The sequence below is a fragment of the Mchenga conophoros genome, linkage group LG11 (genome assembly GCF_057382185.1).
Source record: "Mchenga conophoros isolate Kocher_MC1m ecotype Shallow Benthic linkage group LG11, M_conophoros_male_GT1.1, whole genome shotgun sequence".
Taxonomy (NCBI): Eukaryota; Metazoa; Chordata; class Actinopteri; order Cichliformes; family Cichlidae; genus Mchenga; species Mchenga conophoros.
The window spans coordinates 26,307,280-26,318,441 of record NC_140536.1 but is presented as its reverse complement, the minus strand read 5'-3'; the positions used below and the strand labels follow the sequence as shown (position 1 = coordinate 26,318,441).

The following is an 11,162-nucleotide window of genomic DNA, read 5'->3' as shown; positions in this document are numbered from 1 at the left end:
TGTAATAAATTTTACATAAAATAGCACCTGCAGTCATTGAATTAATTCAGATGCCTTCTTGCAACCTTTCAGTTCATCACTCATACATTCACACACTACTGACTCTCAGCCCTCCTCTGGCATCTTGATTGAGTGCAGCTGAGCAGAGAGCATGGTCACTCTGCTGAGCGCGAGCGTGTACTCGCCAGTTTCCCCTCTTCAGCCTTTGCAATGCTGAAAGCGAGTGCAGGAGGCAGGATGCATGACGCCCACTCACTGGCAGTGAATGCATATTTAGGTGTTCTACTGTCACACGGGCGCAATGTGACATCACGCGGACTTTGAACCAGGAAGCCGGAGGTTAAAGATCAGCTAGCGTCCGATCCGACTGTTCCAGACAGTTTTCACATGCACTTCCATTTGGTAATTTCTGTAGAAGTTCAGGGTTCCAGTGCAATAATGCATAAAAATCACTTTAGATATGAAGATGCAGCAACACGCACGCACGCACACACATACGCACGTACGCGCGCGCACACACACACACACACACACACCTTATCATTTAAAATAAGAAACATGACAGATGCATCACTTCTTTATAAGATTGTGCAACATAGGGAAAGACCTTTACAAAAGCTCTACAACTCTCTTCTCTCAGAACAATGTTTTTTTCCACAAATATTCAGTTTTGCTGCTGTACTTCAAATATATTGTTAATAAATAATGCTATATACACGACTCTCGTACCGGCTACCTTTAAAATGAGACTATTGACTGTAAAACATTTTCAGTGACTTCATTCAGCCTTCTTGAAGACTTGCTTTGCTGCGACGCCTTGAACTCTCATTTCCTGCAGAGAAGAGACGGAGAAGAAGAGGGAAAAAAAACATGAGGTGAGAGGGTGTAAATGAATGGTGAGAAGCAACAAGAACATTTGGGATTCTGTCCAGAACACCCCCCTCACCAGCTCATGCTTTGACCTCATAATCCGTCTTCCACTCTTTCACATCTATTCATCAGGTCTTTTCAGCCCGCTCCCACTTTCCTCCTCCACCTCTTCATTAGTCCCTCACTGTTCCCTTTGTGTAACCTCTGAAACCGTCGCTGGTATTCCCCAGCATATTGAGTTTAGCATCGGCAACACTTTCTCTAAATTTGTGAGAGCTTTTTAGTGGGAGAATGCTGACCGTTTGAAAACGTAACCAGCAATGAAAGATAAGCTATGAGTTTAAACTGTTCTAGAACAAATGTGCCTCTGAGCTTCTGTAGCACTTGTGCATTCAGTTTGTGTGTACTCCTTTGTTAGGTGATGGACTTTCCCCTTTTAGGCACATACAAACTCCACAGACCTCTTAATAAAAACCTTTTCTCACAAAGACAGTAACAGAATTAGCCAATGAATAACTTCTAAAACCTGCCTTATTTGAATACCCTCCCTCATTTAGCATATCAATTTCTCCATCACTTCCCTTTAAGCTTTCATTTTCCTTCTTCCCTCTTCCTTGCTTTCTCTCTGCACTGGCCTCTTCTTCCCCTCGTACATCCTTACCAAATGCAGCTTGTCGCCCTCCAGCCAGTGCGTCCAGCCTCGTCCCTCTTTCTCGCCTCGCTGTACACAAACCAGCTTGTCTCCGTCCCAATCTACTGTAGTCTGTGTAACCACAGAGATGCCGTTAGTGTGAAACATTAGCATGTAAAGTAGCTCACACAACACTCAGCCACACAAAGAGACAAGAAGCTTTATGCAAAGCAAAAAAAAAGGGGGGGGAGACTAATACAGTGATGCGTGAAAGGTCATGGAGCCTTTAAAATATACTTCATTTTTTCAAAGATGTGACCAAAAACATCAGATTTTAGATATTTGTTTAAAAATTACATGAATATATTAGTTGGACCTGATAAAAAATGATCCAATATTTTTGTATCTTTGCATCTTTTGTATCATGTGACACCCTGTAGACAGCAATAACTAAAAAAGAAAGAACATTTAAAGATAATAGTTTGGGCTTTGACTTTCCAAAACATCTTTGATCTCCTTAACATCACTTTGGTGGAACAACTTGTGAGTTTGGGGTGATGTTTTTGTTTTATGATCCATTTCCTCCTGAGATTTAATCCACGGACAGGGGTCCTGTCACCTCCTTGAGACTTTTCTGGTGTAATTCAGAATTCATCCAGTTGTTTAAGACTAAATGCACAAAAACCGATCCAAAACATGACGCCACCATCGCCATTTCCTTTGTCCAAACACAAGACTTCTTATTTCATACTAAAAAAAAAAAAGTTCTACTTCAGCATCATCTATACATGAATTCGAGTTCAAACAGCCTTCTGGTTTTCCAGTGAGATCTTTAGCAATCTGCAGGTCGAGTTTGCGCTGCTACGATGGACTCTATCGCCGTTTAATGTTCTGCTGATGTTAGACTCAGTAACCTGAACACTGTCACTGTTGTCGAGACAAACTCTTTAAGGATGGTTTTATAACCTCTCCAGACTGATGAGCATCAGTAAATCAATAAATCAAATCAATACAACAGAGGAACCTCCTCTGTTTGGGCCATGACACACTTCCCACTTCTGAAAACTCAAGCATTTTACAAGCAAAGTGGTAAAAGCCACAATAACACGAGTCCTGGCTGGCAAATGTGCACAAACCCCGCCTCAGGGTCACATTACATTTTAAACATTTCACCAAATGCTTTAAAAATTCCTCACCATAAGGAGGGCAATCCCGGGCACAACCAACACATGTGTGTCAGATCTGCTGTCTGGACTCTCACCGAGGACATTTCGGGTCAACATTGGGATAAATCCTTACTAATCTAGCATTAGTTAAGTGAACACTTTGCACCAGCAAAGACTCATCAGTTAAAGTTATCCCCAAGTCAGTGTCCCAGTCTCAGACGGTCAGTGGAGCACGGATTAAGGTTACTGATAAGTTCATAAATCTGGGATATGAGTCGTCTCTGTTTAGCATTCAGCTGAAGAATATCATCATAGCCCATCATTGAATGGTTACTTGGGAAGGAGCTGAATGTTTCTTATTCTGGGTTTTTAAACAGCAACGAGTGGTTATGGAATAATCCCAGCGGGAAGTGTACAGACTTTACTCAAGTACCTAACCTTCAAAGCAAACTTTGGAAAAAACACAACACACACCTGACAGGTACGGCCATCCACTATCCTCAGGTCCTCAGTAAATTCTTTTCCAATATTAAAATCCATGCTGAAATTCTTGAAGGTAGTGATTGTGTTGATTTTCATGGCTCCTGTCTCTGGGTCATGGATGATCTCTTTAGTGGGCTTCAACATACACACGATCTTCCTCAAAGCAACATTAACATCTGGGAGAAAAGAGGGAAAGATTTTGTAAGCCACACTTATGGGGGGATCTTTTCTACCTCAGACACTGCAGGTGGAGTGAACACACACACTTGTGAGGGTGTAAGTGGGTCAAAGGTGGTGATTTCATTACACTAATGTGCTGCTGGAAATGTAGATAGTCCACATCACTAAACCAGACACTGAAGATTATGAATCAGTCAACATATAAACAATTATTTAAAGATAAACGCATGAAAGGTGAATGTTAAATGAGAGGGTTTTACCCGTTAAACATTTGATGGTAATAATACTATAAAATATGCTGCATAAAGACTGGTACCTAAACATGTCAGGTAGGCGTCCACATTCTCCTGCTCCACCATATGATAGGTGCCGGAGTAATTAGGTTTAGTCATTTTTTCCTTAAGAAACTCCAGAAATTCCTGCTTTGCCTTGTTCTGGTTTTTCCTCCCGTCCCGTCTGGATCCCACGGATCAGCTGCCGACCCACAAGTCTGAACCAAGATTAGTGTACAACCACTTGTGCGTAAATTGTAAGCCCTGGCAAATACCTGCTCCAATCGAAACACAAATACAGATTAATCTAAAGAGATTCAATGTGAATAAATAGTAATAATTTAAACTTCACAAATCTGCTATTTTAGCTTTTTATTTTCAACTTCCAGCGCGCACAAATGTCTACAAATACTTGCGATGTTCTTTTCGCTCACTTACAGCTCGTTAAATAGCCGTGCACGAATCGCCTGTTGATCGCAGAAGTCTAATCATCACTTCTGCGGTGAACCTTTGTACAGCTGACGACGTAAGCTACGTAACTGACCGACGTAGTTGCCAGCTTTTGCGTGGTGTTCCCTGTAATTACCTTATCGTCTGTCCCGGTGTTTTATATGCGGTGTCAGCCACGATGGAAACAATTTAAATGCCGGGGCTTTCCCCCTCTTGGGTCCCCACTCTTTGTAGTGGTCAGCTGCTTTTTTGTCTCCCCCTGGGGCTAATTTTTTGTCCCTCGCCACCCCTCCCCCGGCCCCCTGCCACTTCTTTGTATATTTCATCACATCCATACTGATTGCCGAAACTATCTCCCTAACATCTCCATCCATCCTTTTTCCTTCACTTATCCAAGGTTTGTGAGTCTTTATACTGAGGTGATGATGATGATTATTATTCTCGGTGATAAATTCAAAAACTGCAGGTGTTGTGCCAAAAAGTGATTGTCTGCCAAAAACTGATTTCCGGTATTTGCCAAAAAGCGGTTGCTCATATTTAAAGTGCTATAAGTAACTTGTTGGGCTATAATATGTTAAACATATGTCAAATGCATCCCTTATGGATGACATAAAGTCATCTTGAGCCACAAACAACATTCGTGTAGCAAGATACAAGCCGCAATCAGTTTTTGGCAGCGACTTTTATATAACCTTTATTTATGCAGTAAAAAAAATCTCATTAACATTAAAAATGTATTTTGTAAGAGTAAGTTGCCCAACAGGACAGCAGAAATGTCAGCAAATATTACAGTAGTTCTGTAAAAATATTTTAAGTGGGGATAAAGGACCGGATTGGTTATAATGTAAGTACAAGTTGTAAAGATACTTAAAAAACAGATAATTTTTTAATTCTTTATGTAACCCCTTTGTATCCCCTGTTCACCGAAGTCTATTTACGAACATACGTAAAGATATTACACATAAAAAATACACAGAAACACTGGAAATCAGTTTTTGGCAGACAATCACTTTTTGGCACAACACCGGAAATGCATAGCAGGGATCCACAGTCCAATCACAGCAGCTGCCAGCTCCTTCGACGCCACCTGTACTTACATTTCCAGTAAGCTGGTGCACGTCTGGTGACGTCGTAGGATTCGGGGGAAGGGGTTACGACATCCCTACACATAAGTATAAATCCCCGGTGACACGCACAGATCCCGTCACATGTGCACGTGGATTTTGGAGACAATTTTTAAGCTGCCAAATGTAAGCTGCTTTCAAGTGAGGGTGGAGAACTGGGACATCTGAGCTTCATGTGTTTTTCATATATCATCCCTCGACTAGAAAACGAGTAATAGCCTGTGAAAGTTAATATATGGTTTAAATAACCTGCACTACTTGCTGGATGTTCTTCTGATGTAAAACGGTCAGTTAGAGCTCCTTCTCTGAAGCGAGTATAGGATAACTCTTGCTCATTTTTAAATATAGATTTAATCCAGGTGATGTAGAATGACTACATCTAGGCTCCTATATGGCGTCTGTAATCTTAAATTGGGGAATTCCACAGAAAGCCCAAATGTCCCAGTTTTCTGTTAGTACGTGAATGCTGCTTACATTTGTGGATCTGGGTAGAAGCTGGCAGCCCGAAGACAGTCTCAAAACCCCACGTGCACATGTGACGTGATCTATAAATCTCCCCGTATCAGTCTAGGTGTGTGTAAACACTCGTCTAGTCATCTAAATGAGGCTCAGTTCACCCGATGCCACATCGGCCTTTGTCACCATAAGGAGAAAAACCGAGGACCTCATTGCTTTTTATATAGGTGGGAGTCACCAAACACCCTAAGATACGATATCATTGACATTTATAACATTTCGCCATATACCGAGTACTGCAATAACATATTTAAAGGATCCATCACCTTATTGTTAAACTGCAAATTATGTCCTCAGAGTTAAACTTTGTCATCGTCTCTTTATCAAATAAGATAGTTATCTCACTTCACTTTTTTGTTTCCAAGCATGCCAGCACTGTTACTAAAGCCCGCCATAAGAGGGAGTCAGTTTGCTATCAGTCTGCGATTGAATGGGGTCAAGTTGGCAATTACATGTAATTTGTTTCTGATAATACAGTAATAATAATGGGAAACCATTTAGTCGACCCTCAGACTAGTCTACTTCTGCCTGAGGTTTCTTTTACTGAATGTTTGTCGTTTAATAATGACTCAGGGTTCGTGAATATCATCGAGCATCATTTACTTCGAAACAAAGCAACCATTACACGTTAGTCATTACATTCCAGGGGGCGGGTCCCTTCTCTCTTGCCCCGTCTCACTGCGTGCATGCGCAGCATACTAATACGGAACAGGTATATTAAAGTAGCATTAATGAACAACATTGGTCAGATGTTCTACATCCCCTCTCTTTAGCTTATGGCTGTATAAGCTGCTAACAACACCTTTAGCAATAACACATTAACAACATGTCCATATCATAACATTCTAGCCTAAACATTAACGAATTACTTCACACCTTGAACTGTGTCATTGGTAAGGACACGGTGAGCATTTAACTTTGCTGACATCACATCATGTGTACTGTCCACTTTTTTTTTTTTTTTCCTTTCGTGTTACAGTCCATCTCTTATGCCTTAGTGTTCATACTTGGGGTTCGGTTTGCAGACTCTCCCATATCGTGTGATGTAAGCGTCACGTGCCGGGCGACAGGGGGACTGGACTGGGGCTTGTGTGAAGTGTTGCATGTGGCTATGTGTTTGTTCGTCGGTGTGTGTCACGGGTTCTTGGATGTGCTGTGGGGAGTCAGTGGTTGGTGGTTGGGCTGCGTTGTAATCATCACGGGAATCTCCGTGTGGTGGTGGCGGTTCAGAGACTGGGAGGATATGTCTGCGGTTTCGCCTGTACTCTCCAGCTCCTGACTGGACGATGTACGATCTGGGCTCTTCGCAGACTTCCTTGATGGTTCCTAAGGAGTCATGTCCTTGACGCGTTTGCATCCGCACAACCTCACCTGGCATGAGGGGGCGGAGGGGTCTGCTGGACTTGTCATAGTATCTCTTTTGTGCCTGGCGCTTGTGAAGTAGGTTTGTTTTAACTGTTTTGTTGCTTTTGGGGCTGGGAACGAGCAGACGTCTACACACGGGTAGGGTCGTGCGCGTCTGTCTTGACATCAGCCTTTCAGCTGGGGAACCTAGTGTGTTGTCACGTGGCACGTTGCGGAGATTGAGTAGGTTAAGGAAGACATCCGTTCCATCTCTCTTTGATCTTTCCATCAATTGCTTTGCACTGCGAACCGCACGTTCAGCCAATCCATTGGCCTGCGGGTATTCTGGGCTACTTGTCACATGAACAAAGTCCCATGCTGAAGCAAAGTCTGCAAAGCGTTGGCTGGTGAACTGAGTGCCGTTGTCTGATATTACTTTGTGCGGGCTGCCATGGACAGAAAAGTGTCTTTTGAGCTTTGTGATGACAGTGTTGGCAGTTAGGTCTGGAAGCAGGTCTACTTCGAACCAACCTGAGTAAGATTCGACTACAACCAGGTGATGTTGACCGTTCCACTCGAAGATGTCGGTGGCGACGGTTGACCAGGGTATGTCCGGCACTGGATGTAGCTTTAACGGCTCCTTCTGTTGATGTGGCCTTGTGCTGTTGCACACTGGACACGCAGCTGTTTCTTGCTCAATATCTGCTGTCATTGTGGGCCAAAACACAATGCCACGGGCCCTGCGTTTAGTAGCTTCCATGCCTGGGTGCCCTCTGTGGAGGATGACGATATAATCTTTTTGCAAAGATTTGGGAATCACTGTTTTCAGCCCTTTCATGACAATGCCATCTTCTAGAGTGAGTTCGTCTCGATATGGGTGGTATTGACGAAGTTCTGTGGGCAGCTGAGTTTGTCTGCAAGGCCATCCTCTCATTATGACAGTGCTCAGTTTCTGTAGCTCTGGATCTGAGGCAGTGTGTTCCTTTAGCTGCATCAGCCTGTAAGAAGAGATTTGCTGGATCGACATGATCTCGTAGTCAGCTGTTTCATCACTGTTCTGATCCGTCGAGGTTGTGGGAGCACGGGATAAAGTGTCGGCGAGGTACATCTGCGAGCCTTTTTTGTACACTATCTGAAAGTTGTACTTTTGCAGCCTAAGCATCATGCGTTGCAGTCTGGCTGGAGCTGAATGTATTGGCTTGTTCAAGATGGTGACTAATGGCTGATGATCAGTTTCAATTTGGATTTGTTTCACATAGATGTAATCATTAAACTTGGAACAACCAAATACGACTGCAAGAAGCTCCTTCTCAATCTGCGCATAGCGCGTTTCTGTCTGTGTCAGAGTACGAGATGAGTAGGCAATCGGGGCGCCTTCTTGGAGGCATGCAGCCCCGAGTCCATACTGCGATGCGTCACACGTTAACGTGACAGGTTTCTTTACGTCGTAGTATCTGAGGGTAGGAGGACTGGTCAGGCTTCGTTTTAAAGCATTGAATGCATCTTGATGCTGCTTGAGCCAACACCACTGTACGTCTTTGCACGTTAGCTCCCGAAGTGGGGCTGAAAGCTCGCTGAAATTAGGAATGAACTTTCCTAGGTAATTAATCATCCCTAAGAAGCGTTGGAGAGCTGTGACGTTTTCAGGTGTGGGCATCTCTTCAATTGCTTTGGTCTTTGCTGGGTCAGGCTTCAAGCCCTCGCTTGTGAAGACGTGGCCAACGTATCCAGAACATAGGCTCGCTCACGCAATCACAAACTGTAACAACTGCGGGGGCAGCCACGAGGCAAAAAGGGACAAATGCCCAGCATATGGCCAGCAATGCCATAAGTGCCAAAAATGGAATCATTTCCAGAAATGCTGCAAGTCATCACAAACACGGCAATTCAAAAAGAGACCCATAAACCATATTGAAATGCAGGCGCACGGCAGCGATGAAGAAATGTTCTATGTGAATGGAATTGACATAGACACTATAAATCCCACTTCTGACACCATGTTTGTCGTTTAATAATGACTCAGGGTTCGTGAATATCATCGAGCATCCTTTACTTCGAAACAAAGCAACCATTACACGTTAGTCATTACATTCCAGGGGGCGGGTCCCTTCTCTCTTGCCCCGTCTCACTGCGTGCATGCGCAGCATACTAATACGGAACAGGTATATTAAAGTAGCATTAATGAACAACATTGGTCAGATGTTCTACACTGAAATTCAAGTTAGTCCTCACTGTTGCTAAGTGTTGCTAAGATCTGATTGTTGGGGTTTCCTCTGTATTATTGTAGGGTCTTTGGCTTACAATGTACCGTAAAATGCTTGGAGGTGATTGGAGTCGTGATTTGGCATTATATAAATAAATCTGAATTGAATAGTCACCACAGGTTGCAGCAGTAATGTAAAAAAAAAAAAATAATGCAATCACCAGGCAGCCAATATTTATTTATTTATTTTTGGTTGATTGAAGGAGGTCGCCATTCTATTTTTCCTCCTGTGACTGAGCCATTAGCTTGCTCTGAATTAGGAATTAGGTTTTGTCAAGCTGCTTGTATCCAGTGTGGGATGGTTTGTTGTTTGAGTTAATTTAATGTAGGTTTACTCAGCTAACGTTGTCTCAGGATGGTGCTGCATGAGATTTTTTATTGTATTCCGAGAGTATTTTAATTTATTAAAATATCCAAATTCAGTGTTCCTGTATAGATACATGCAAATATCGCAGTACTACGCTTGATTTTTGTCTCAAACACTTGTTTTTCCAAACACTTCCTTGTTTCCAAAGTGGTCGCCACAGTATCCTCGGGATCAGAACTAGAAGTAAACTAGCTTGTGTCACCTTCTGCTCTCAGGATCTTTTGCATGTTAACAACCACACCACTGAGGGTAAAAGTTAGAATCAGGGTTAAGTTGCAGTAAGGGTCAGAGGCATTCACCTGTGATGGTGAAGGTTAGGGTCACGTGCTAAGTTATAATGTCAACCACTGTTGAGCAAAAAGAGCCACTTAAGGGATTTTCAGGGAGATCAGTGTCCAACATGTGACAAAACAACACTGGCATACACGTGAACACACACACCTGGAGAATATGAACATGGAAATGTTCAGTAATGTTTCCCCTTTGTTCTGTTCATGAATTGTACTGGCTGACACAGGACCACCTCGAGCCATCTTCAGTAGTAAAAGGCAAAACTTTGGATTAGTAAACAGATCTCAGGTCTGCATGAGCTCTGGGGTAGGGGGCGTGGTTTCTCTCTGTGATCTTGTTAAAGTATTAAAGCTTCCTCACCTGTTAGAAATTAAAGTGCTCTGGGCACCAGAGGAGGAAGAGTAAGGGGAGAGGGGTGTGGAAATGAGTGAGGGACTTCAAACAGGTTGGTTGAAGTGTGCATATGGGCTCTCGGTGCCAAGTAGGGCATTAGAGTAGGTCAGAGAGCATAAAACTCACTGTGGAGTCGTTCCAAGACATTCAAACAAGTGTGCCAAAATAAGAAATCAGGAGAACAGCTGGGCCACATTTCTGAAAAAAAGGACACACGGAGATCTAAGTAACCCCATTTTACATTCAACAGTAGTATATAGTTATATTTAACAAATAATGTATCATGGTGTTGTAAGCAGATAAGTGCGTTATAATGTACTTTTAGAAACTGGAGACAATTGATAACATTTAAAGCCATGTTCAAACTCTTTTTTCCTCATTTTAGTAGTAATGATAGTTATTGGTAAAAATATTTTGCAAATTGTAGTTGGTGGAAATGAAATGAATTAAACACAGCAGCAATTCAGGAAGCAGAAAAGTCAGGCCTAATTTGCTGTCTCATGGAGAGCACATCATTGGAAGAGAATTAGGCTGTTTATAAGCTCCTTCTTTTCATTCTGTGTCCAGCATAATTAATACCTGTTGCCACTGAAGGGGAGACTTGCTGCTGCTCTCTGTGTACTCATATGGAAGTGCAGGGAAGTCCCAGAGCAGCCGTACAAGACATTGAGCCAGTGACTCACCCTCAGCATCTAATTCTGGGTCAGGCTGACCTGCTATCACTTTCAGAGGTCTCTCTCTTTCTCTTTCCCTTTCTCCTTTTCTCTGTAGGGATGTGTCTGCTCGTTTTGTAGTTGTTGAAAGAGGTGTGT

General features: G+C 42.8%; 1 protein-coding gene across 3 annotated transcripts; it reads right to left on the bottom strand.

Annotated features, from left to right (window-relative positions):
• Positions 1-564: 564 nt before the first annotated feature.
• On the bottom strand, positions 565-4,278 carry LOC146564293 (retinol-binding protein 1-like). 3 transcript variants are annotated; one of them, XM_085291982.1, is made up of 5 exons: positions 4,189-4,278; positions 3,647-3,877; positions 3,142-3,326; positions 1,532-1,633; positions 565-832 (listed from the first exon to the last, which is right to left on the bottom strand). In XM_085291982.1, exons 2-5 carry the CDS (start codon positions 3,720-3,722, stop codon positions 779-781), a joined length of 417 nt encoding a protein of 138 aa, XP_085148108.1. In that variant the 5' UTR covers positions 3,723-3,877; positions 4,189-4,278; the 3' UTR covers positions 565-778. The 3 variants fall into 3 exon arrangements, with proteins under 3 accessions (XP_085148108.1, XP_085148105.1, XP_085148107.1); XM_085291979.1 differs by lacking the exon at positions 4,189-4,278 and adding an exon at positions 4,041-4,174; XM_085291981.1 differs by lacking the exon at positions 4,189-4,278 and having other exon boundaries at positions 3,647-4,027.
• Positions 4,279-11,162: the final 6,884 nt, after the last annotated feature.

Bases quoted from the DNA above. Each gene is read 5' to 3' on its own strand.
- LOC146564293 (XM_085291982.1), bottom strand. From the start codon at position 3,722: ATGACTAAACCTAATTACTCCGGCACCTATCATATGGTGGAGCAGGAG. The intron at 3,327-3,646 runs GTACCAGTCTTT...CTTTTCTCCCAG, and splicing joins CGCCTACCTGACATGTTTAG to ATGTTAATGTTGCTTTGAGG. The intron at 833-1,531 runs GTAAGGATGTAC...TCTTCTCTGCAG, and splicing joins AGGGCGACAAGCTGCATTTG to GAAATGAGAGTTCAAGGCGT.